The 23,863-nt window shown below is 33.3% G+C and overlaps 1 protein-coding gene across 2 annotated transcripts in view; it reads left to right on the top strand.

Moving 5' to 3' along the window:
• LOC140744804 (monocarboxylate transporter 14) overlaps positions 1-23,863 on the top strand; it is a 57,300-nt gene that overhangs the window by 10,853 nt on the left and 22,584 nt on the right. For both annotated transcript variants that reach the window (XM_073076472.1, XM_073076473.1), the window contains exons 2-3: positions 9,146-9,428; positions 15,282-15,425. In XM_073076472.1, coding sequence (XP_072932573.1) covers positions 9,146-9,428; positions 15,282-15,425 — 427 coding nt within the window. The remainder of the gene's footprint in view (positions 1-9,145; positions 9,429-15,281; positions 15,426-23,863) is intronic.

The following is a 23,863-nucleotide window of genomic DNA, read 5'->3' as shown; positions in this document are numbered from 1 at the left end:
AGAGTGTAACTTACCTAAATTATTTTGTTTTTACAAGCTAAGCACCGACATGAATTGTTCATGTTTACAATTATGTCAAAACGCTTTTTAATGTCTTGTATAATTAGTCTTAATTATATTTTATTAAAACAACATCACCCTCCCCTAAAAGCTAATGGGTTGATTAGCACAACACACAACACAACAAATAACATTAGCCAATTAACTAACTTTGAAATTTGGTCTCTATATATACATAGGGTATGCGCACATAGCATCTTTCATTCAACCACAGATTTTTCCGCTATTGACCTTATGTTTTAGATACAAACAAAATAAACTCATGTCATTTATATCATATTTAAATAATAATAAATTACTTGTACATACTGTAATTTGTAAAAAATAATATCTATAATGACATACTTTAATAAAGCGCTTTGTACTTTCACGCTTGTTGCTGCCGCGGTTGTCATCATAAAAGTGTCATCATAAAAGTCAGAATAAATAAAACACATGATTTCATAGAAGTGCATACTTGCTGCAATCATTATCTTTTGACCCATTTTCTACTATACGGCTATTGCGTTGCCATACATAAATTACGATTCAAGAACTAACAAACCATCTCGCTCATCTTCCCAGGGCCGTACACTACATATGCAAATGATAAAGAGTGTTAACAGGATCTATGTAAATAGTTTGAATTAATACGATATCACGTCATCTGTGTACGATTTATCTCGCATAGAGATGTAAGATCAATTGTGTAACATTGGGCAGGACGCCAAAATGAAGTATGCAGGAGTGCAACGATGCGGGGGAATTTGGTCGAATCTAGGTTGATAGCACTTATCCGTATCATATCTAAATATTTCTCTTGAATATCTAAAAGATTGGATTTTTCCATAAAATATGAGATAATTGGTGAAAACCCCTCTGATATGGCTACCTGTCTTTGAAGCAATAATATAATTTATTTTTGAATCAATTGTATTGCTTTGATGTTATCAAAACGCCTACTATCTGTTTATAAAAAACTTTGTTTCACTATGTTGTATTAATTAAATTGGAAAACATAATCTGCGATCTCTTTATCAGTATAGTGTAGATCTGTTTGTTTCTCTGTACTATTGAATACGAGTAGATACGATACAAACTGCATCACGCTTCTCTTGTTGAACAATAGTAATCTGCCATAATAAGTACCACGTCAACAGCGGCTTTACTAAGCTGATAATTTATTTACATTACGGTTATTACTAATTATCTTCAAATACATTATAATCTTTACTTTCATTCACGGTCTGACTGTTAGTCGACGTTTTAGTTTAGTAACAAGTAGACATCTGTAATCAACAATTATGTTTCGAATTCAGTTAAATTAATTGCGTTTCTATCATTTTTAAGACCAATATCAACGTAATTGGGCTTTAAATTATCAGGATATTGATTAGTGAGCGATATTATTGAAATATAGCACTTGATGATAGCATTATCATTTCTAGTTGATTTTGCGGCTATATTGTCGTGTCGTGTAGTTTTGTGTATCTAAGTGCTTCGTGTAAGTTTAGTGCATTTAATTATGGTAAGTGACATGTAATAATATGATTGCAGTTTTTTATTTTATTTTATCACGTAATAATTGCATAGTCGGTACAACTGTAATGAGCACTATGTATTCTACGATTTACATAGGTAGCAAATGTAGGTAGATTACATTTGCACGTAGCTCGGCACGTGCTTCATAAATCTTAAGAAATAAAGACTAAGCTCTCCAACCTGCTTTTGTCTTTTCTTTAATAATAGCAGTCTCCAATGTACAAAGTTAAGATGGCCAAAAATTATTATATTTTTAGTAGGATTTTGTATTTTTCTCCATACGCGTGTATTTGACTTCGTGCAATTTTTTGCTTGTTTCATTATCCTAGTCTACACATGGGTAGTTTCATTCCTAAACTATATATTTACTTACCTAATTAAACAGTTCCCGTAACAAATCCTTCAACAATATCTTCTGTTGACGTTACACGAATCCTGAGTACAGTATACACAAACTTATGTAAGACTGGATGTATTTGTAAATATCTACATATATGCGCCACTAAGCGATTTACGATCTCGATTTGCGTATTGTACATGCACACTACACGTCGTACAAAACACGCATTATAATATTTTGCAGTTATAAGACAGCAGTGTGAATATTTATTAAAGCTCTTAAATATTCAAGGAATTATGAAATGACTATATTCAAAGGAAATCTTAGTAACTAGCGACAAGCGTGCAGCACTAATCAATTATTAGCAATCTGAGACACGTGCGCGATCGTTTCACGATGCTACCACGTTCCTCCTTACGCCACATCGGCGACGAATAGCTAACCTATAATAATTTAATAAATCGAATATCTAGTTATTGTCTATTCAAATATTAGGAAAAATTAAACTTAAAAACTAACGTATTTAACAAACGTTCTATAACGGTCAAGTTGCTTCAGTTCGTCTAGAATATCGAATTGATTTGGTTCACGTAGTAACGATTTGTACGTTTTGAACTTGAGACATGACTAAACATATGTTTTTTACTGATAAAAGCGAACGTTGCAAGCGGATTGTGATAATAAAATTAATAAACATTAAATCCCCAGTACTTGTTGCAACAAAGTTAACAGATTTATAACAATTGACACATTTTACAAATGATGAATCAGTCACAACGTTATCTTCGTGTATCCTAGAAGGATTTAAGTCTCTACAGCATGTATATAATGAACTTGATAGAAATAAATTTGTTTTATATGTCTCAATTATACTTTAGACTGCAATTATAATATTCTCTTGTTATTTATTCCGTGTACTCTGTATTATTGTGTTTATTTTTTTAACCAAACCTTTTGGTTGGATATAAAATAGTGCTAGTAGTTGGATATAATCTAGGTGCCTAAATTAGCAAGATGTCTAAGATGGATTCGAACTCAAATTTTTAGCTAGATAGACAAGTATGGTGGACCATAGTGGAATGACACGAGGGTCGTTATTTTGATAAGGTTATGTGTGTGTCAAATATGTACTTTTGTCGTTCTTATTTGTTCGTTTTAGTTTAATCGTGCATATAAATCTTCCATTGAGTTGCATTTACGCGTCAATGTGTATTTTATGATATTTACTCTGTGTACATAATATATACCGATGCCGAGGGATCGTTAAACCATTCGTTTCCTTATTTATCAACTTCCTTTGAACATTTGCTGACGATATTGTATTTTAACACAAATCCTTTGTATTTAATCTTCTTCTGTAAAATTCTTATAGTATTTTAAACAACATGCACTTAAGTGTAGATTAATTGGTATATCGACATCATACTTACCAGTTTGTGATAAAAAATCGAAGTCAGTCACCAGTTTTTTCCCTTCCTACTACCTTTTTTGCACGTCCTTGGTATTCTACTGGATCTACTATAACTTAAAAGTTTGACTATAAATACATATATAAATCTGCAGTAACCTTTCGTTAGGTTGCATTCGTTTTTTCTGCATTAAAATATAAAACGTTTCAATTTTAATAAATCCACGCTGTAAGTCTTTCTCATTCATGACATGCCAATCAGACTTCGTGTTATGAAAAATTCAAACACTCTGATCGAACTCAATGTTTTCCGCACATTTGTATTTATTTTCCGCGTGTAAGTATGACGGAAGAGCGAGAGCATGAGATTAATGTGGTACATTCTATGTGCATTTTACGTTCTTGTTAATTCATCATTTATTTTTATAGACTATGTCTATTCCTTTTTATTAGTGAATTTAATGGCGTGTATACTGTACTTGTATATAAATGCCGAATGCCGAGATCCTCTTCTCTTGAATATTATTGGTGACTGAAGGATTAAATCAAAGATATCAAGAGCAACACCTTCCCATAAACTATGTAATTACTCTACTGCTTGGTGCCTATGGTAAATCCGCCCCGTATAGAACGATGGACTTTTAGAATTCGAAGAAATATGAATGGATTTATCTGAAAGTAATAAACTCCTAATAAACATCTAAATTTCGCTGATAAATCATGTGATGTCCAATAATTACTTCCTTGTTAAATTTCGTTGACAGATCATGTACATAGTAGCAAAAACGATTATCAACCTTCAGATAAGAATAGTTATGAGGATATTTAAAATGTTGACAGTGCCCCATATAACAGGAATGTTAGCAAAATAAATCAGTATGCGATGCCAGTGTGTGCAGTAAACATTGACAAGGTTACAGTAATCTCTATAGCAAACAATATCCTTCCTAGACGCCATATTGCTGGTTACTAAGAAATATGGGTTTCTGGTTTATATTGGCTTAGCGTTTGATAAATTTATTATATATGTTTGGATTAATAAGTACTTGTTTACAATCATAGGCCACATTATATTGTGTTTATGTTTTCATTCTACTGTAAAGGAAAAATAACGTATCTATGTAAAATGAATTGCACACCGATATTACCATGAGTAATGTATTTAGTATTAATGTATTTAGAATTTAGTATAAAACAAATATTAAGATAATATAAAAATGTGGATAAATACAGTTGTTTTGTGTTAAATATTAATCGGCACGGAAATGATAAATAATAATAGAGCATTTACATTTCATGATTATGTCATGTTAAGGTTCTATCCAGATATTCCGATAAAGCTAGCCGCTGCAACAGTTATCTTAATACCTTGTGTATTTTTATTAATCCTTTGACAGTCTTTCATTCCGTTATCAATCGCGTTTTTAGGCATTAGTATGTGTAATCTAACTTTGTGTTATCACTACTTTAATACTTTATATTGCTCTTAAAGAAGCCGTTTCGCATTTAATAAATGTTTAAACATACTAACATCTAAATGTTTTAGATGATTTTCTTAAATAGGTTCTGCACATATTTTTATGATCTTCAAACTAATCGAAATAATTATTCAACAAAGTCCAATCTGAATAGAAACAATACAGTTAGCTTGTATCAAAAATCAGTATATTATTATTTATATAGATAAATTTAAAAGTCGTGAGGATTACGAGTATTTATTTTAACGAATTATTTACTATTTCAGTATTTTAGTTGTTAAAACATGTCTATCGTCAGCTGTGAGTGGCTCGAGTACGAAACTTGTAAACACTTCCTCTCACAAATTTTCCTCTCGACGGGAATCATTACACATTAGAACAACTAATATATTGTTTGGTATATTACGCTGTCCGTAAATTGTGCGTGCCTGTCTTTTAAAAATGAAAATATTGGAATTTATTATAGAATCTAGATAAAACGTATTATTTGGAATTTTTATCTGGTCGTAGCGTTAATACAACGTAGAGCCTAATCAAAATATGAGAAAAAAAAATAGCTGTAACATATTTACACATTTAGTTATATCTCGCTTAATATGATTTACAGAGCTGCACGAAGAGTACTATATACTCGTAGTTTAGAATCATATAAGATGCGTTGTTTTATCCTCGTGTTTGTTTTCCTTTATCCCTTGTATTAATTACATGCATCTTTTGGGAGTTAAGAGAGTAATTTATTTGAGAATCTTGAACACTTTCTATCTCCGCCGGCAATCAGTTTTGTTTGTACAACCTGTTCAGAAATACGTGATAATGAAATAGAAACACAATCATACAACGTTGGTATACGTATATATAAAATATAGAGCCATATTATGTAATTGATGTCCATCTGTTCTACAAAGATAGGTAACGTTATTTAGTATCTTACAATAAATAAAGTACGTGTGTAATTGTCGTATACGTACATAAGTCTTAAAGGAATAGGGGAACTATAATAATTAATACGAGTAACTTCTTTCTTATCAATCGCAAATATCTCTCGCGGATTTATCGCTCATCTTAAGATATCGTAAAAATGTCGGTGACAGAACTATTAATCTATAATTACAGAAATACAGTGTAGAATAGCATGCGGTAGTTGAGACCGCAGATTAAAGGTTTTTCCTAGAAATCCACTACGGTACACTCATTAGTAGATTCCACGCCTTTGCATGTTTATTTGAAGGTAGTATGTATGGTGTTCGATATATTCTAGGTATTTCAAATGCTTTATGCGCTCGTGATTGTGTTATTTTCTTCATGCATTAATGAAAATAGTATTTTTTAAATATTTGCATATTTCTGTAATAACTCGCTAATTAATAAATATAAAGGCATTGCATTTACGGTTCATTTACTTTTACGGATATTTTGGACGTGACTATACAATGTGTTTAATACACATTGCATAGGAGATTTTATTTACCTATATGCTAACGGTAGATGTGTCAGACACTCGCGTGCCTATAAAAAGTACTGTAGAAAATATTTTCTCTGCTACGGCCTGTGTGTGACACATTTAATGTTTGAAAATATAAATGAAACCGACTTGAGATGGGAAATATTTTTTTATATAATATAGGAGTACAATTATGGAATAAATCAATGTGTTATTGTAGTCATAATTAATATATTTCTCCCAATAGAATTTACCTTAGAATGTAGGTTAGATAAAGTTCTTAAACATGGAGCCAGTCTTCAATACTTATTAATTATTAATAATCGCTGTAGTCCTGTTTATGCTTTTCCAAATCTCACGGTCACTCAATCCAATTAATAAACAATAAACCTACTTTAAGCTGAAAGGATTCTATTTATAATAGATAAAAGTAAGGACTGTTTCTTGTTTAAGCGTTGCGCTAATAAATAACAATGGGTACTCTATTAATCACTGACCACGTGTTCAGTGACCCAACCGACCTTAATCTAACCAACTTTGACAATGACATTGAATTAATTTGCTTGCAGCAAGAATTATAGTTTTATCAGTGATGTTATGTGCTTGGACTACAGATGTAGTTTTAAGAAATACGCCATTAAAAACGGTAATATCTTTAGTGGTTTCACTACAGAGACATACAGGCTAACGGGAGGCTTTTCGATTTATTTCCTAGAAGTTGCACATGTGTGGGTGACCTCAAGTAGGATTTCAATGCTATTTGGGTTTGATTACCGATGTCCATGTCCTGCAGTGTCTACTTACCCTTGCTACTTCAGTTTAATGATAAACAACTCTTATTCATAGAGCGATTCAGATTTAGATTATGATTTTGACTGCCGTAGCCAAAGATAAGTAAAGATTACTCACTCAAGAAACAAGATTACAACAAGAAAATGTAACCAGTTTTGACAATTGAAATTGTCATTGTCATCTATTTTCGTGTTGGAAAACTATTTAAAAAATGTAGTTTTTAGATCTTTTACAAATGAAACGAATGAACGAATATTTCTCCGCACTTTTTCTTCGATTTCGTGCACGTCTTAACTGCACGTCGGCATTGCTCCGCGTAAATTACACCATGACAGCCATTAAACATAAAATCATTTAATGGCCTCCTACAATTACAAGGCAGTAAGATATCTATATTTATCTAAGGCCGTAGTTTGTACCTACCTGATTGTTTTTTGTTTGATAGTTATTGAATGCAATAACCGAGAAGCACGGAGTGCATTACCAAATCCCGGTAACCCGCAGTATTATAGAGTACACAAACGTTATTAAAGAATATTTGTATGCTAGTTGTAGGTATATTAAAAAAAAACCCTGAAAGGAATTTTCCGTAACGAGCTTTCAGCAATAGAACGTTTATTAGAAATGTTTACGATAAGCGACAATAAAGTTTACTGAAATGTCTCGTAATGGTAATGATTGACGTAGTCCCTACATTAATGATACAGTAATTTTAGGAGTCGTAAACCCATTTATTGTTTGGCGTAATAACGTCATTGGAAAGTACTGTTAGTGATAAATTTGCTTAGACATTAATTTCACCCCTGTTTTAATTGTTCAGTCGTAATTATTTTTAGTATTTTTTTTTAAACGGTTTGTAGCATTTTTTATTTTTTTTTAATGATGAGTCCGAATTTTATCCGGAAAAAAAATAGCTTGTCTGTCATGCAAAAATGCTAATATCGCGTCTTCCTTTGATAAATGTAAAATTGTTTTAAATCACCCAGATCCACCATAGAAATCAAAATTCACCGAATAAATATCAACATTAAACGAAACCGGTATGGTAACAGCCACGGGTTTTGTAATCAAAATATTATTAGTTAAAATAAACATCATAGTCTTATAGGTATCCACCAGGATTCACGTTGAGATCTATAAATTCTCCTCCGCACAGTTACTAACTCATTTAGTGGACTTATACGCATACGCTAATCTCGGGTGTAAACAACAGTAATACTATTGTGCAGCTAAGCCAAATATTTATTCGTTGTTGGGTGCCGAAAAGCTTTCCTAGAACATTAAACATGATAGATTCTTAACATATCACGTTGCTTTCAGTGTAGCTACATCATAACTGCCAAATTACTCGTAGCATTTCTTTTCATGACGTCATATTTTCTTCGGTATAAACGCGCTGATCTCCAAAAATCCTCATACGATTATTATATAAAGTATTGTGTATCTATACAGGTTCATTTATTTTTACTTCGTACTTTGTCAAGTATTATGAATATTTAAGTGAAGTCCGAGTCACGATATAAAGAATGATTGTTTACTTGGTTGATTTATTGCCGTAACGATAACATGATATGTGTGATAAAAATGTGTTAGATGAAAGTTATTTTCGTTGGATATACACGTTGAAGGGCACAATTCACTCTTATTTTAAATCGTGACTTTCGCATAATGATCGCTCAATAGGCTTGTCATGCAGATATTTATCTAATCTAAGAGCTCTTTATATAAACAGTTTTGAAGGTTTCCAAACTATAAAACGAGTTGTTAAGGGCTATACAGTTTTTCCATGTGCTTAATAAAAATCTTTTTAGACCGAATGCGAGGTAGTTACTTTTTAATAAAGGGCTAAGTTTACGTTATAATCCATTTATTAAGTTGATATGAATAAGTTCCGACAAAATAATAACAGTCCTCTCCCAGATTGGTAAACCAAATATACGATAAATAATAAATAGCTCCGGCAAACGAAATTTCAGATAACTCATTTTCCATAAACTAATTAAGTAGAAAGCGGAAATAACTTTTATCAATTTTGTCAAGTTAAATAATTATATTGTGAATAATAAATTCAGGTTCTGATTTGGAAAACGTATTCATTGTTGCAGACTGAAAGCGAGACATCATGCGAAGAGGCAGCGCGACTGACGGCAGAGGGCGCGGCGGACGCGGACGACGACGAGGCCTACGACTACGGAGCGCTGCCGCCGCCCCCCGACGGCGGCTACGGCTGGGTGGTAGTGTTCGCGTCCTTCATGTGCAACCTGGTGGTCGACGGCATAGCGTACACGTTCGGCATATTCCTCCCTGAGCTGGTCACTTTCTTCGGGGAGGGGAAAGGCACGGTGGCGTGGGTCGGCAGTCTTCTCTCCGGCGTTTATCTTGCGGCTGGTAAGTTGTTGATACATACGAGTACACATAACATTCTCTTAGGTTTAAGGTTTACATACGTTAAAAATTCTAGACATATAATGAATTCGTTGTATAAGCTCTTCAATAAGAGTCTTGGCATTTATTTAAATAATATTTTTTGAAAGTATGAATTTATTTATGCGTTTATGGGGATATCCTAAATAATTTATTTGCATAATCTGTGGAGTTAAACACAAGGAAATAATAACTGATTGATTAATCTGCATGTCTGATGATGTGATACACAGGTTTGTAATAAACAACTAGATTATTCATCTATTAGTAGTACGTAGTGTTAATACATCATCAATAAATGAACTGTTTGTGTTTTATCCTATTATTATATTTATCTTAATACGTATTACAAATCAATTGTCAGTGTGTCGGTATTGGCTAATCTCCGAAACGATTTTATTGAAATTTTGTAAATATGTAGAACTGGTTGCAGGTATCTTGAAATATTATTTAATATTTGGACTTTCAAAGAATGGTTGATTTTGAAAATAGTGTAGTTATTGTCGAAATCTGTTTTATTTATAGCAGGATGCCCTGGCCCACTAGTAAACTTATATATTTAAGAGTAGATATTATTGTGACGAAGTTTAATTAAGTTTGCGACAAATTGATCACTTTTCACGGGTACAAAATTTAGAGGAACTCAAATAATGACATCAATGCCGCCTCTTCCAGTTCCCACTAATCGACACCGACATTACCAATTTCCTACTTAATTCCAGCCACATTGCCACTGTACGTCGAATGCATTATTCACATACCCTCCACAACTTCGACATCCTACACATCATATTGTGCAACATCCTGTGCCGATACCAGAGTTCAGTATCATTAAAAGAAAATGTATAATATACTAATGATAATATACAGTCTTAAAGCTATTTGCTTTATGGATCTGCTTTCCTTCTTATAATATAGCAGTAATAGATAAGCAGGCAGATCACCTGATGGTGAGTGGCTATTGCCGCCCATGGACATGTGTAATCAACCCCATATAAGATTAGATTCCAATCAGAGATCGGTCACAGATGCGCCGCTACGCCAAATTCAGTCGTATCGGAGATAACCTAAAATACTATTAAAATGTAGTATAATAAAAATATATAATAATTAGAGATGCGCCGAATAGTGGTTTCACCGAATAACCGAATACCGAATAATATTCGGTTTAACCTTTACCGAACCGAATATTCGGCCGAATTATTCGGTTAACCATTTCTTTATTGTCAGTTTGTCAATTATGTGTGTTCATTAACACTTTAAAATTTGATTTGAGTTTTAAAAATATATACTGATTTAAGGTTTAAAATAAATGTTCATTATACTAACTATAGATTAAGTAATAAATGTGTTGACTTGAGGTATCAAAATAAATAATGATTTGAAGTTTAATCGCTTTATTTTATTAGCTTTATTCAACACATTCTTTGTAGGATTTGAGTTTGACTTGTAATATAACATAAATCTTACATAAGAAGTTTTGTGTTTTAGTCCTGTACCATGTCGTGTACACAAGAAAATAGAAATACTCGAACCGAATAATACGGCCGAATACGAATAGCAAAAAAGATGCCGAATACGCCGAATACTGAATACCAACCGAATATTCGGCGCATCTCTAATAATAATGATACCCAATTTCAAGCATTCTGCGTCATAGTATACTTTTCTAAACCTATTAATTCAATAGGAAACTAATTAATTATGATCGGATATATGCCACTCCTCTAGTTCGGTAATAAGGAACTTGACCTAATATGGTAATTATATCAAGTGGCGCTCTCTTTCAATTATTATCCCATTATTCCACACCGGTATTGCTAATATCCACCTTAATACGATTCCCATTGCTTTCCCACTTGAATCCGTATTCATGTTTCCTCAATTTCAATATCCTACATTGCTAATTTTACAATCCACTATCATAGTTAAAACAGCAATTATAATATAATTTATAATGATGAGCGATAGTTAATATTGATAATTAATTTCAATTATAATTCACCGATATTGTTAATCCAGTATATCGATTTACTACACTTTTGTTACTACTTATCTTTGTTTTTTATACGTTTGATAACCTATCGTTGCTATGCAAAAAGGGCTCTTACCTGACGGCTTGGTATTCTAATCAAGATTACTCGTATCAGTTCTTAAGTACATTGCGCAAAATTATTTTTATAATATTTCCCCGTATCTGCAATAGTTACATTGTAATAGCCGATTTTATCTGCTTTCTAGAGATCCGTAGCGGAATGGTAAAAACTGACACACTAATAATTTCGTCCTATCCATCAATCTGTCGATCGTACCTCTGAAGAATAATATAGATATCTACTGTGTTATATGTATATAGACGGAATTTAAAATACACATTGTGTTTTTCGAGTTGTTTAAAGTAGTAAAAAATAATCGAATAGGCCAAAATTGCATACAAAAGAATCTTGTTTAGATAAAATAATAAACATAATCTATTTAAATAAATATCTTTCGAGATATGTGACTAATATAAAGTGAGCTCTTTTCTCAATTTTAATTATAGTGCGCAAATTTCGAACAATATTAGGTAGCACAACTTAAAAACATTTTCAATAAAAAATATTTGAGAATATTTGTTTGGAGATACGGAATGTTTTTCTTACAAGCTCATATTGAATTGACCACAGAAATGACATTCCTTTTCACAGAACCTTTCAGAAGTACTATAAATACACATATTTTTAGCTGTCAATAAAATGTTCTTCCCGATGGGAACCCGTCACTGGTCATAGTAAAATACGCACTTGGCCGCATTTCATGAATCGTTATTGACCTGATTGTGAAAGTAGGTACTACTAGAGATTACAATCAAGGAGTCTTATCAAATAGGCGACTGATATGCAATATCGCTTTTGTAGAGTAGAAGTTATGTTTATATCTTAACCCACATTTTTATTGGATCTTGTTATTATTTAGATTATTATCATTAATTATTAATCGATAAGTCACTTAACAGAAAATATGATTATATTTTTTTGTTTGATTTATCTACTAAGATTCCTAGTCTTAACATTTTGTGTATAAAGAAATGCATCTTGTTTATTTAACGCCTTTAAAAAAAGGAAACTAAACTGGAGCAAGAGAACATACGATAATATAATTTGCATTAATTTTATTCATTCAGTAACAATTGCCTTATGATAAAATATGCACAGTTCCTGCACCGTCCGATGTAAATTTAGAACTGATAATAATAATTTGCATAACTCTCGTCAGTGTTCTAGCTGCATCATTGTTATCTATTCATTCTAACTTCTAACCCAAATAAAGGTTATTTCACTTTCTCTGACATAACAATGAACATTATGCATAGTACCCATTTTAGTTAAACGAGCTTAAGCCGACTGTTTATCAAAATAATCCAGCTTTATCAGCGGTAATTATGCACTCCATATTGTCTGTTCGCGTGATTGATGTTTCAATAAAAAATATAAACGGTTACATAACCTAGCTGCGTATGAGGGAGTAATAACTGTTTCATATATAAAAGGTAATACTCAATGTTTTGTTTTCTCAAATACGTAGTTTGATGCATTGTTGGTTTTATTTTTCGTTCATTATTAATTTTACCAATTTTTATAATTCTGTAACTAAAGGTTTGGGTTTTAAGTGAATGAAATAAATGTGCGTGTTTGTTATTTAGGAACGGAACCCTAAAAATGGGATATACGTATGTTGCGGGTAGGGTTGCCACCTTTTTTTTCTACAGATAAAGTATATTGATTATTATAGGAAAGAAAAAAGTACATAGTATCAAAATAAAGTACACTTTATTTTTCTCTATTAATATATTTAAGTTAAGGGATGTCGCGCTGGCGAGTGACGACATCGGTTTAGCACCAATCGATAAATTTCGTTTAAAGAAAAAATACTTACGACTAAACTTTTAAATCAAATCATGCGAAATAAAGTATTTTCGTGTACTTTATTGTTCTCATAAAGTATAGAGTACAATTACCTGAAATAACGTACAATACTTTATTATAAAGTACGGGTGGCAACCCTAGTTGCGGGGTTAATCTCGCCTCGACTTAAAACAAATGAAAGTGTAATAAGGCGTTTTAAGTACTTATATTATGATAAAACCATCCGACGACCACGCAGTTCAGCTGCTGATGTTTAGTGGTCACGCTCTATCTAACATACCTCAAGAGGATAGAAATCCTTTCGGAGGTCGCATACAAATTCCCTGTCATCCCAGAGGGCTGACCTATAGTATTACAAGATAAAGTAAATTAATATTTCTACGTAAATATCGTCTATATTAAAAGATACGATTACCTAACAGATATTGTTTTTGGTACCCACACAGTGACACCAAAAAGATCTCTACCTTTTAAAGGCAATTCGTTAAGTAGGGCAGTTTTTTAACATGCATAAACCGAGTTCAAGGAAAAATTGTCATAAAACCATGAAGAGTTGAAGAGTGTATGTGGATAATTGATTCCTTGAACCGAATAACCAGTATTCAAATTATATACTGAGTGCTACTAAAAGACTGGCTTGTATTTAGGTTTTAGTACAAGGTAGTGCTGTGATTATATGTGTAATTACTTAATGGAGTTAATCTAATATTTTAAATGACTTCGTATTACGATAATCTAGCGAGTATTTATCATATGAATTTAGAGCATGACAGATAGATATTTAAATATTATTTATTATTTACGTAATGGTTTATTTAGTCACTTTTTAACAGATCTCCTTAATCTAATAGCAAAGGAAAACATCGTGTGGAAACAAACTCGCCTGAGAACATTAAAAAAGAAAGGTGTATGAAATCTACAAATTCTTACTCTGACGGTACTCCTCTCATGCCGAGAGGAGTACCGTCAGAGTGGGATGGTAATAAGTTGACGACGATTGATAAATATAATCGACTTCAAATAAGATTGGAGGCTCTGGTTAAATTGAAACTAAAGTGCTAGTATTAGCATATTTGTATATCATTCATGATATTTATATTGTAAATACGTTGCGCCTAAAATGAGTGTAGGTCATACAATATATATTTATATAGGATTAATATTCAAATACGTACTTACAGAATATAAATGATAGTGATTAGCCTGATAACTTCAATAAATATAATATTCGTATGAATGTTATGTGATAACAACTTACGATTTCATTAGCAGATTTCGTATCAGGTTTGTACGGTTAATTTTTTTACACAGATATCGAAATTAAGTTGTTATCGATAATTTGTAGTATTTCTATCTAATAAGAGAAAAACGAATTAAAATTTGTAGATTGAAAAAGATATCCATAATTTTCTATGTTGCACAAACATATACCTTTACTATTTTATATGTTTCACTTAATCCCTTTAATTTCGGACGAAGCCCTGTACTTAAGGAATTTATAATCGGTTTTTAACTTATTTTATGAAATTAAAGTAGGAAACATGCATGCATTTAGTAAAGCAGTGCCGTCCTTAGGCATCCGAAATGAATTTCATATAGAAGTAAAGTTCTACCTGTCCATAAATACAACTATATATGTGGATTAATTTGTAATGCCTTGTGGAAGTATTTCATCAACCTTCAATTCAGAATACAGCAGTGCTTGATACTGCTCTTATAAGGCAGAAATATGTCTGACCGCTACCGTTGCCTTATGACCAAAGGTTCTTCTACCTATACATTTTTGCAACTTTTTGCTGCCACTAATGTTTGACTAGTAGAGAATGCCCTCAGGTATTCAGATTCGTAACCCCCTTACAATTAGGATGAAAATGAATAAAAAATATAAATAATCCTACTATTTGTACAACAGGTCCCGTAGTGTCGGCGTTATGCAATAAATATGGCTGCCGGGCGGTTTGCGTCGCCGGTTCCCTGGTCGCCGCGACCGCGTTCGTGCTCTCTACGTTCAGTAAAAGCGTCACCATGATGATGATCACCTACGGGTTGATTGGAGGTAAGATTTCTATTCTTATAATTAACTATTAAAGATTAATATTCAAGACAGCAGTGATAGCCTTATGGTTGAAACTCGGTCTTTTAATCGAGGCCCAAGTAATGTGTGTATTAGAATTTAATTATCACATGTTTTAACATCCCACACATTTCCCAAGATCTTTAAAAAACCTTTTCAAAGCTGTTTGAAGTCTACCAATTAGTACTTGGCCAGCGCGGTGAACTTTGGCTTAATCCTTCTTACTTTCTGAGAACGGGGATCCGTACCCAACAGTAGGACAGTAATGGGTTGACGACGGTTTAAACACGAAAACCCATATGAGAAAATTAAATTCATTGAGTCTGACCCAGAACCGAACGTAAACCGTCTGCGTTATAAACTAGTATGAACGCTGCGTCATGTGTGTCTTTCAAATTCCAGAAGTATTTATCTTGAGCTCTTACAGTAGTTACATAAACTAAGTAAGGAGTATATTGATATCGGTATACACAAATCTGATATAATTACTTATTTGGTCTAATGTACTTGAAACTTATACATTTAAATTATATGCCGGTATACAATGTATATTTGTATTAGGTACACGTGATATCGTACATGATAATATTATTCGTCGGTATGGTAATGTATCTGATCGTTGTTTTATATTAACGTTGTTTAGTTAGCGGTAAATAATATTGACATGTTCATTCATTAGTGTTGTTCTCTCATTAACGTTTTATTTTATTGCGTAGAAAATACTAACAAAAGGCACTTCGGTTATTTAAAAACACATACATTTTACTGGCGAATAAAATAGTATGGTCATTACGTCAGTAGATATTGTATGTGCGAATCAATTGAAATAATAACTCTTTCTACCGATATAACCCCTGGCTTTCCTTATGTCATGACGCAATGAAAAAAAATAAGTAGACACAAATTATATGGGTAAACATTTGTTGGTATTGTGTATAATGTATCGATCTATTGTAAATGCAATCTTAAAGGTACGATAGTAAGTAAATAAAATAAGTAGTTTGTAGTTCATGTAGTGAGCATTAATTTAAAAATAAAAGCTTCAAATAATTATCTTCTACAGTAACTATTTCAGTTCTTATTATTAGATATACACAATTACACAATAGTGCATGAACTTAAATGTACAGATCTTAGAGGTACACAAGTAATAAGTAGAGAAATGTAGAGTCCGTAGACCCACATGAACGACTCTTGTTGAAAAGAAAAAAGTCAAGCTGAAATTTGTTTTGAAAAACGTATACAAAACGGTTGCCTTAACGGTAACAACATTAATGGTCTGCAAGTTCAGCGTTAATTTCACGTAAGGCTCGTATCGCAAGTTTAATTAGAAACCCTAACTTCAGAACCGTTTTCAAAAGGGTTTAATGGTTTCTCAGCTCTAATTTTGCGAATGCTTACAATTTTTTTATACTCGTTTTTGATGTTATACATATAAAAATGTACACTGTGACACGAATTGACTATAGGTAGATGTGTAATATTTCTAGTAGGTACTTCTTCTACTTCTACGAGATTTGTGTTTTGTTAGTACGTACCTATGTTCCACCGCAACTTTATTTTTTTCGAATTGAAGGATGCTTCAACCAGAATTACGTAGGTACATAAGTCCGAGATTCCTGCAAAGTCCATAAAACTGTAAACGACCTCATTTAACATTCACAGTCTGTTTGGAGTTGGTTATAGATGAGAAGGGCTCTAATCTGACCATTATTAAAATCGCATTTTTGCTATATCTGTAGCATACTAAGTGTTTTTATGTTAAAATATATAAAATGACGTACTTAATGGCATTCGCTCCAGCTAAAAGGCAATAAGCGTGTAACACTTCAAAACTAATAACACTATAAGTGTTGCATTTGCAGTTGCATTAGGTGACGCATATAGAATCGCAATAAAAGGCCAAGTATATACAGTCCTTGAACTTTAGTATGATTCTAAGGACTTAATAACCCATTCCTAGCCGAAATGAACGGCAACTGGCCTGCATCCAGGAATACGTCACTATTTTATTTAGTCACAAACTCAAACACTCAACTCTATTATTAATATCAGCTGCCAATTCGATATGGTCTGACTTAGATACGATTCAGACATGGTTAATATAAAATATCAATTTTATTATAGAAGGGAAACGCCCATATTTAGTTGCTTATGTAATGCGCACACGCCCCCTAATTTCACGTGCCGAATGCATCTTTTAATAATCTAATTCTAGTCGTCTTGTCTAAAATTATGGAGTTAATTACGATTTTTGGTAATGTTCCAATTGACATAAGACAATAAGCATACGATTGACATATGACGCGTTGTAAACAACACGTTATACAATAGTCTATTAGTGTATAATGTGTTGTCAAACAATTAACGCAACTCCTGTCTGCCAAACTTTATAAGGTGACTTCTAGAAATGAAAATATAATTAGTTTCATATTCCAAGTATTAATGAGGTAGTGTCGCAATGTATTTAAATCGTGTTAATATAGGGGAGCTATCTTTTAACCCTTGTACTCCTTCAAAAATAATATGTAAAATTAAGACTAATAATAATTGCGATTCCTATATGTTGTTGCATACATTGTTTCAAGAAAACCCGTGGTGCAAGTTAGTGTAATATTAAAATTATAAAATCCGTGACAAACATCTACGGATATAATTTACATGTCAAAAAAACATAACCCTTCCTTGGCAGTCTGGTAATAAAGCTCTGTTAATAACAGCGAAGGATTTCAATCGTACTGTAGACGAAGGGCCGACTGGGAACGAACGTGAACGTTATATAAATGCACGTTGCCAGCGACTGGCCTTGGCACATTGGCACCGATGTGGCTCGGCGTCTAACGAGACTCGGAACATCCTTCCGAAGCTTTTATGTTCTATTTGAATAGTTTTTATTATTTTACCGGGGGATTTTAATAGCCGCGTCCGTTTTATATCTCAACGCCCGCCACGATTGTTTGCTACTCGAAAAGCGGATTTATTGATATTCGTGATAGTCCAAATTCGTAGTTAATCGATGTTTAGGATTAGAAAGTGCTTGAACTCGATGACTATTTCTGAAGTTCTTTTTTAAACACATTTAGTGTTATCAAACTGTAGGCGAAGGGCTGACTGGGAGCAAACGTGAGCGTTATATACTTATAAGCAGTTGCCAGCGACTGGCCTTGGCACATTGGCACTGATGTGGCTCGGCGTCTAACGAGACTCGGAACATCCTTTCGTAGCTTTTATGCTCTATTTGAATAGTTTTTATTATTTTACCAACGGATTTTAATAGCTGCGTCCGTTTTATATCCCACCAACCGCCACGGCCGTTCGATACTCGAAGAGCGGATCGATTGATATTCGTAGTAGTTGGAATTCGCAGCAAATTGCTGTATAGTGTTAAAATCTGCTACGAATCCACGAACTTTGCCGTTAGTGGTATCGCTACCAGTCGGTTTCAGCTGTCAACATGAGACATGACATGTCGGCTTCATTTGTTATTCGAATCGAGGAAACTCCTGTGAAAGTTTTCCGCTAGCAGTCAAACTTCCAAAACCTGCGGTTTGTTTGTGACAATGAAACCGCAAAGCTATTTCTGTTTCACTTTAATCCTCATCAAGGGGAATGGACCTCACTGTCATCAGTGTTGCCCTATGAATGCGTACGAGTCACATCTGAAAATAGATTATGGTCCTAGTTCACAATATTGACCAAGTATAGGTAAGAAGGCTTTTACATACCTTTGAACATTATGGTGGACTTTCAGACACATAATTTTTATTTATTTTCGTTAAAGCAAATTCTAATGATTTAATAATACGCTCAGGATTTCTTAATATCATCGGATCTTGACTTCGTGTATGAGACCGAAATTCCTACTTCTAGATTGTTAAAGTTATCTATGAAAATATTTTAATATTAGCCTTATCTCATTGCAAATAATCAGCAATGGTAGTATCAATAATCCAAGTAGCATGCCTGTCGACGACAGCCTTGGCACAATGGCATAAATGTAGTGTGGCGCCTGATTGGCTGGTGGCATCCTTTCGTTAAAGCTTTTACAGTTTAAACGGCTTTATTAATCATTCCAGCTCGCTGTTCTATGTCGGTTATTGTTTGACCTATTCTCATTATTCCTGTGTCTGTGTACAAATTGTTGTTGAAATAATTCGCAGTCTCTCTCCTTTAAGTTTTTTGGGGACATACCGTGAATTGGCGGCAGTATGTTTATATTATGTACATTCTAAATGTTCCTCTGGGTGTCGCAAAATATCGGATAACTGCAGTTTAAAATAGCATCAAATTTAAAAAAATACAACGTTTTTTGTGTAAGGCTTACATAGTCGTCCTTTTTTCGTCATTTTATAGTTGTGAAAACAATTAAAACATCGGAAAATAGTTAAATGTTTTTATTGTTGCACACACGGGGTTAAAGTTCAGTTGATGTCCATTATAAATGATGCTTAATTGCTTTATTTTAACTGTATTTACCTGTAATTTTCCGAATTTAGTTCAATTTGCGCGGCGCCGGTATTCTGTGTAACATTACTGCATGTTAATTGAATTCAGGGGGAGGTTTATGAACGATACTCAAGTATTTATTAGTGGATGGTTTTACCTCATTTATGAAGTTAAAATTATTTGAAGTATCATTTACTTTTCTTTATTGTAATTTTGTTGCCGGTTGTATGTTTCATTAAATAATAATAAAAATTAATATCTTTTTACGGTATTTTAAATAATTGTTCGTTTTTATTTTAATATTGCTAACAAGTTTTTGTTCCAAAAGATTTTTACACCATTACACATAATTATTTGGCGCCAATCTTAGCATTATTTTTATAGAAATATAATTAATTTACTTTATACGAACGTGAGAATACGTTTCGTTTTCAAAATACACTTACTAGACACGTTTTACAGACTTTGTTTTATTCAATTTGGCAAAGTTTTGAGATAAAATCTCAACTTACCTGAAAAGATTTTCCTTGAGATTTTCGAAAATAACTTTCATGTCTCATAAAGGCGAAAGCTTCGAATATTAAAGCATTCGACCTGTCCTTTGTTCGCTCAAACCACTGAAATTGTGGCGACCAGCCGTGTGAGAAATTGGACATTTGCCAACAAACGGCAATACAAGCAAATGGTTCAAACGGCACTCGTACGATTATAAGCTCTTCGTTGTTTGACGACGGGTCGAAATGTTGGGAATTTCCACGAGTTCAACCCACGAACACTTAATAATTGAAACACTTCGCATGCCAGTGAAAGGCTTTCCCGGTAACGTCACACTGTGCCCTTGTTCGTAGCTAGTTGCCGGCAATCGTATTAATACTGTATTAGGGAGCGTTGTACTAGCTTGGAAGCTCTTCGATCGGCCTCGATTACTTTTCTATTAACTTAACAAATAACACGTCTGAAATATATCGTGAGAATCGTATTGAAATACATATTAGACATATTGTGCCTTATTGGTATTTTAAACAAATAAACGCTATTTATAAGAATTTGGTTAAAATTTTTAATTATATTAATATTAATAGTTAACAATGCAATTTATAAGTAAAATATTCATGTTGCCTTTAACAATAAGGTCAGAGATAACAAACTTAAAAACTACAACTTTATCATTATATTCATCGATGCTATATATATTAGGTACACATTTATTTAGTTCCTTCTGAGAATTCCGTTTTGGCCTGTGCTATGTATTTTCAGCGTCATAAAGCTAATAATAGCCAAGACTGCCAAAAACAATATACGTGTATAACAGAAGCTATTCTTGTGGACATGAATGATATATTTTTTTTGTATTTGTAAAGTGTGTCTAGCGTGTAGGCCGACTTTCATGAAGTGAAACTATTTAAATTTAGTTTGTACTCCAAACGAATGATACTGCTAACATTGTAGATTAGCCCTTTGTTTTCAAGGTAAATATTTTGGGCTTTAGTAACTTTACGCACAGATGGTAAAGTAATTTAAAGTAATGTAGAGTAATGGTAATAGAGACTTTATAAATATATTGGTGTCGTACTCATTATAAGTGGTAGAACGCTTTGTGGTTCGACTCCGGCGGCACCTCCGCCACACCTATTTCTACCTAATAACTGCAGTGTTAGGCGCTGCTGTGTTCCGTTTTGAAGGGTGTGGTAAGGGAGACAGACTTTTCCGAGGCATTCCAGCTTAGTCCTCAGGGGTAGCGGCGCATCTGTGGCCAATATCAGGTAGGAATATCTAATCCTATCTGGGGTTGATTACAGATGTCCATGGGTGGCAGTAGCCACTTGCCATCAGGTGGACTGCATGCTTGTCTGCTACTCCTATAATATAAAAATAAAAAGGGTAGCTTTTTGTATTTATAACACCAAGCAGTTTTTATCCCTCATATATAACTTTAAATCATACTCTAATGGATTAACTGTTTTATGTAAAGCCTTCATATATTTATGGGTCACCGTTTGTTAGGATAGTTAGGATAAAGCAGATTTGAATAATATCCATGTAATGAATGCAAGTACTCGTAACGCAAGAGATACTCGTAGTAGCAGTATATGGGCGGTCATTGTCTCTGCTCTATTTCTGCATTGCAGTGTAATGCAGATATTGTCGTGTGAATTATAATATTTAGCTGTTAATATTATCATATTACATAGTTTCTTATATATTCAAAATAGACGTATTATTGTCCGGTATGAACAATAGGAGATAAGTTGTAATACTAATAGTTCTGTGTTGTACATATGCTAATAACATGGATAAGTGTGTTGTCTATAACAATAAAACTTGTTTCTAGCTATTAATTAAAAGACACAAGGACTCTGTAATAAATGCTCATTCAAATAGACAAAACGTTTGGTATTCTCTGTAGTACATACGCATCTAATAAATGTAGAGTTATCGTCAGGGCACCTTGAAGTCGTCATTTGTTCGGTTGTAATATGTCCGCTCTAGTCCAATTTTTGTCTATCTCGTCTTGTTTCAAGGTCGTGTCGAAGAGTTGGAAGCACGCCAGTTATGGCAGACGATACGGCGCCTTTCACGATCATGGTGTTATAGTCTGTTATCTTATAGCATATTGATTACTTTGTACCTAAATCACGTGTAACGTATATGGCAAAATAGGCGAAGGGTAGGTGTCTTGCATGTAGATCTCAGAAAGGATATAATCCCTAAGGGATTCTGCAGTGAGAGGCGGTCACGCGTTCAAGCGTTGTGTTGTCGTGTTCAAATACCTACCTTGTGAGCATGTTTGAAATGTTTACACAATAATGAACACAACATAACGCGAAAGCGGAAGTCGGAACGCTGGAACACGTGAACGCCTTCAGTCTGCAGAATTTCTTATGGGCTAGACACAAAATGTCTAAAAAGTGAACTGTCCAAAGCGTACAAAGACAAAGGAGCGACTTATCCAAAGCTTCCAAAGTAGGTACAAACTAAACTTTCCAATCCAAAATTTGCTTTTGTTTTCAAAAATATTACATTTTAATAATTATAAAAGACGACGCCCTTATAAACGTAATTACAAGTATTTGTTTGACGAGAGTGAATGAACTGTACTAAATACAATGCGTTTATATTGACTGATACACAGGACAAAGACCTACTTCAATGGCTGTGTAATCAAAAAACATCCGAAGTGTGAGGACAATATGCCATGAAAAATAATCTGTCCAAATAAATAAATTAACTTTCATTTACATGCATCAATGTGACAATGGAAACGGATGAGTAACGATAATTTGCAGCAATGCAATTTGATATGCAAATGTTTTGATGGATAAGTGACGCAAATACGTAATTTTAGAAGTACTCGTATTTCATCACATACGTGTTATGGTCACTTTTGACCACTTTTGCCCATGCTTAAAGGTCCTGAGGCCGTTAACAGTATTTCAGTGAAAATTTGTGGAAGCAAAATGGAATAAAGCAAAAATATAATTAAAATATATAATTGGTTAATCATATAAGTTAATTATACAATTCATATACAGAACCGTACAGTAAAGTTCTTTGTTTTAATTGCTCGTGAATATCAAAAGTGTCTTGTGTTAGCACTCCAACAGATATCTTCGAAGCATAAGCATTTTCATCATGAAGCAGATGATGTGTGCTTACGATATTGTTCAAGTATGTACTTCAACGTGACCTAATTCCTTCGCGTGCAATCAATCCGCGCTTTGCGGTGAAAAAATACCTACGCGCTATTAGTCTTTTGGAGGATACATCTAACCTTTTACAACACTACGGTAGTGTACGTACTTCGCTTGACGTCACAAGTCTATCTTTATTCTGGAGTTTGCACGGTGAGTTTTATGTCTCGTTCAACACTAATTCGTGAACGTCATATTAACTCAGATTTTCGTTTACCGCTGCTAATGAAATTTCCTATTGTATGACTCGTTTCAATCATATTAGCGTTCAAATCAAATCAA

This window comes from Epargyreus clarus, unplaced genomic scaffold, assembly GCF_041222505.1.
Source record: "Epargyreus clarus isolate Ecla_fem2 unplaced genomic scaffold, WU_Ecla_fem_2.2 ptg000009l, whole genome shotgun sequence".
Lineage (NCBI taxonomy): Eukaryota > Metazoa > Arthropoda > Insecta > Lepidoptera > Hesperiidae > Epargyreus > Epargyreus clarus.
This window is presented reverse-complemented; position numbering and strand designations above follow the sequence as displayed.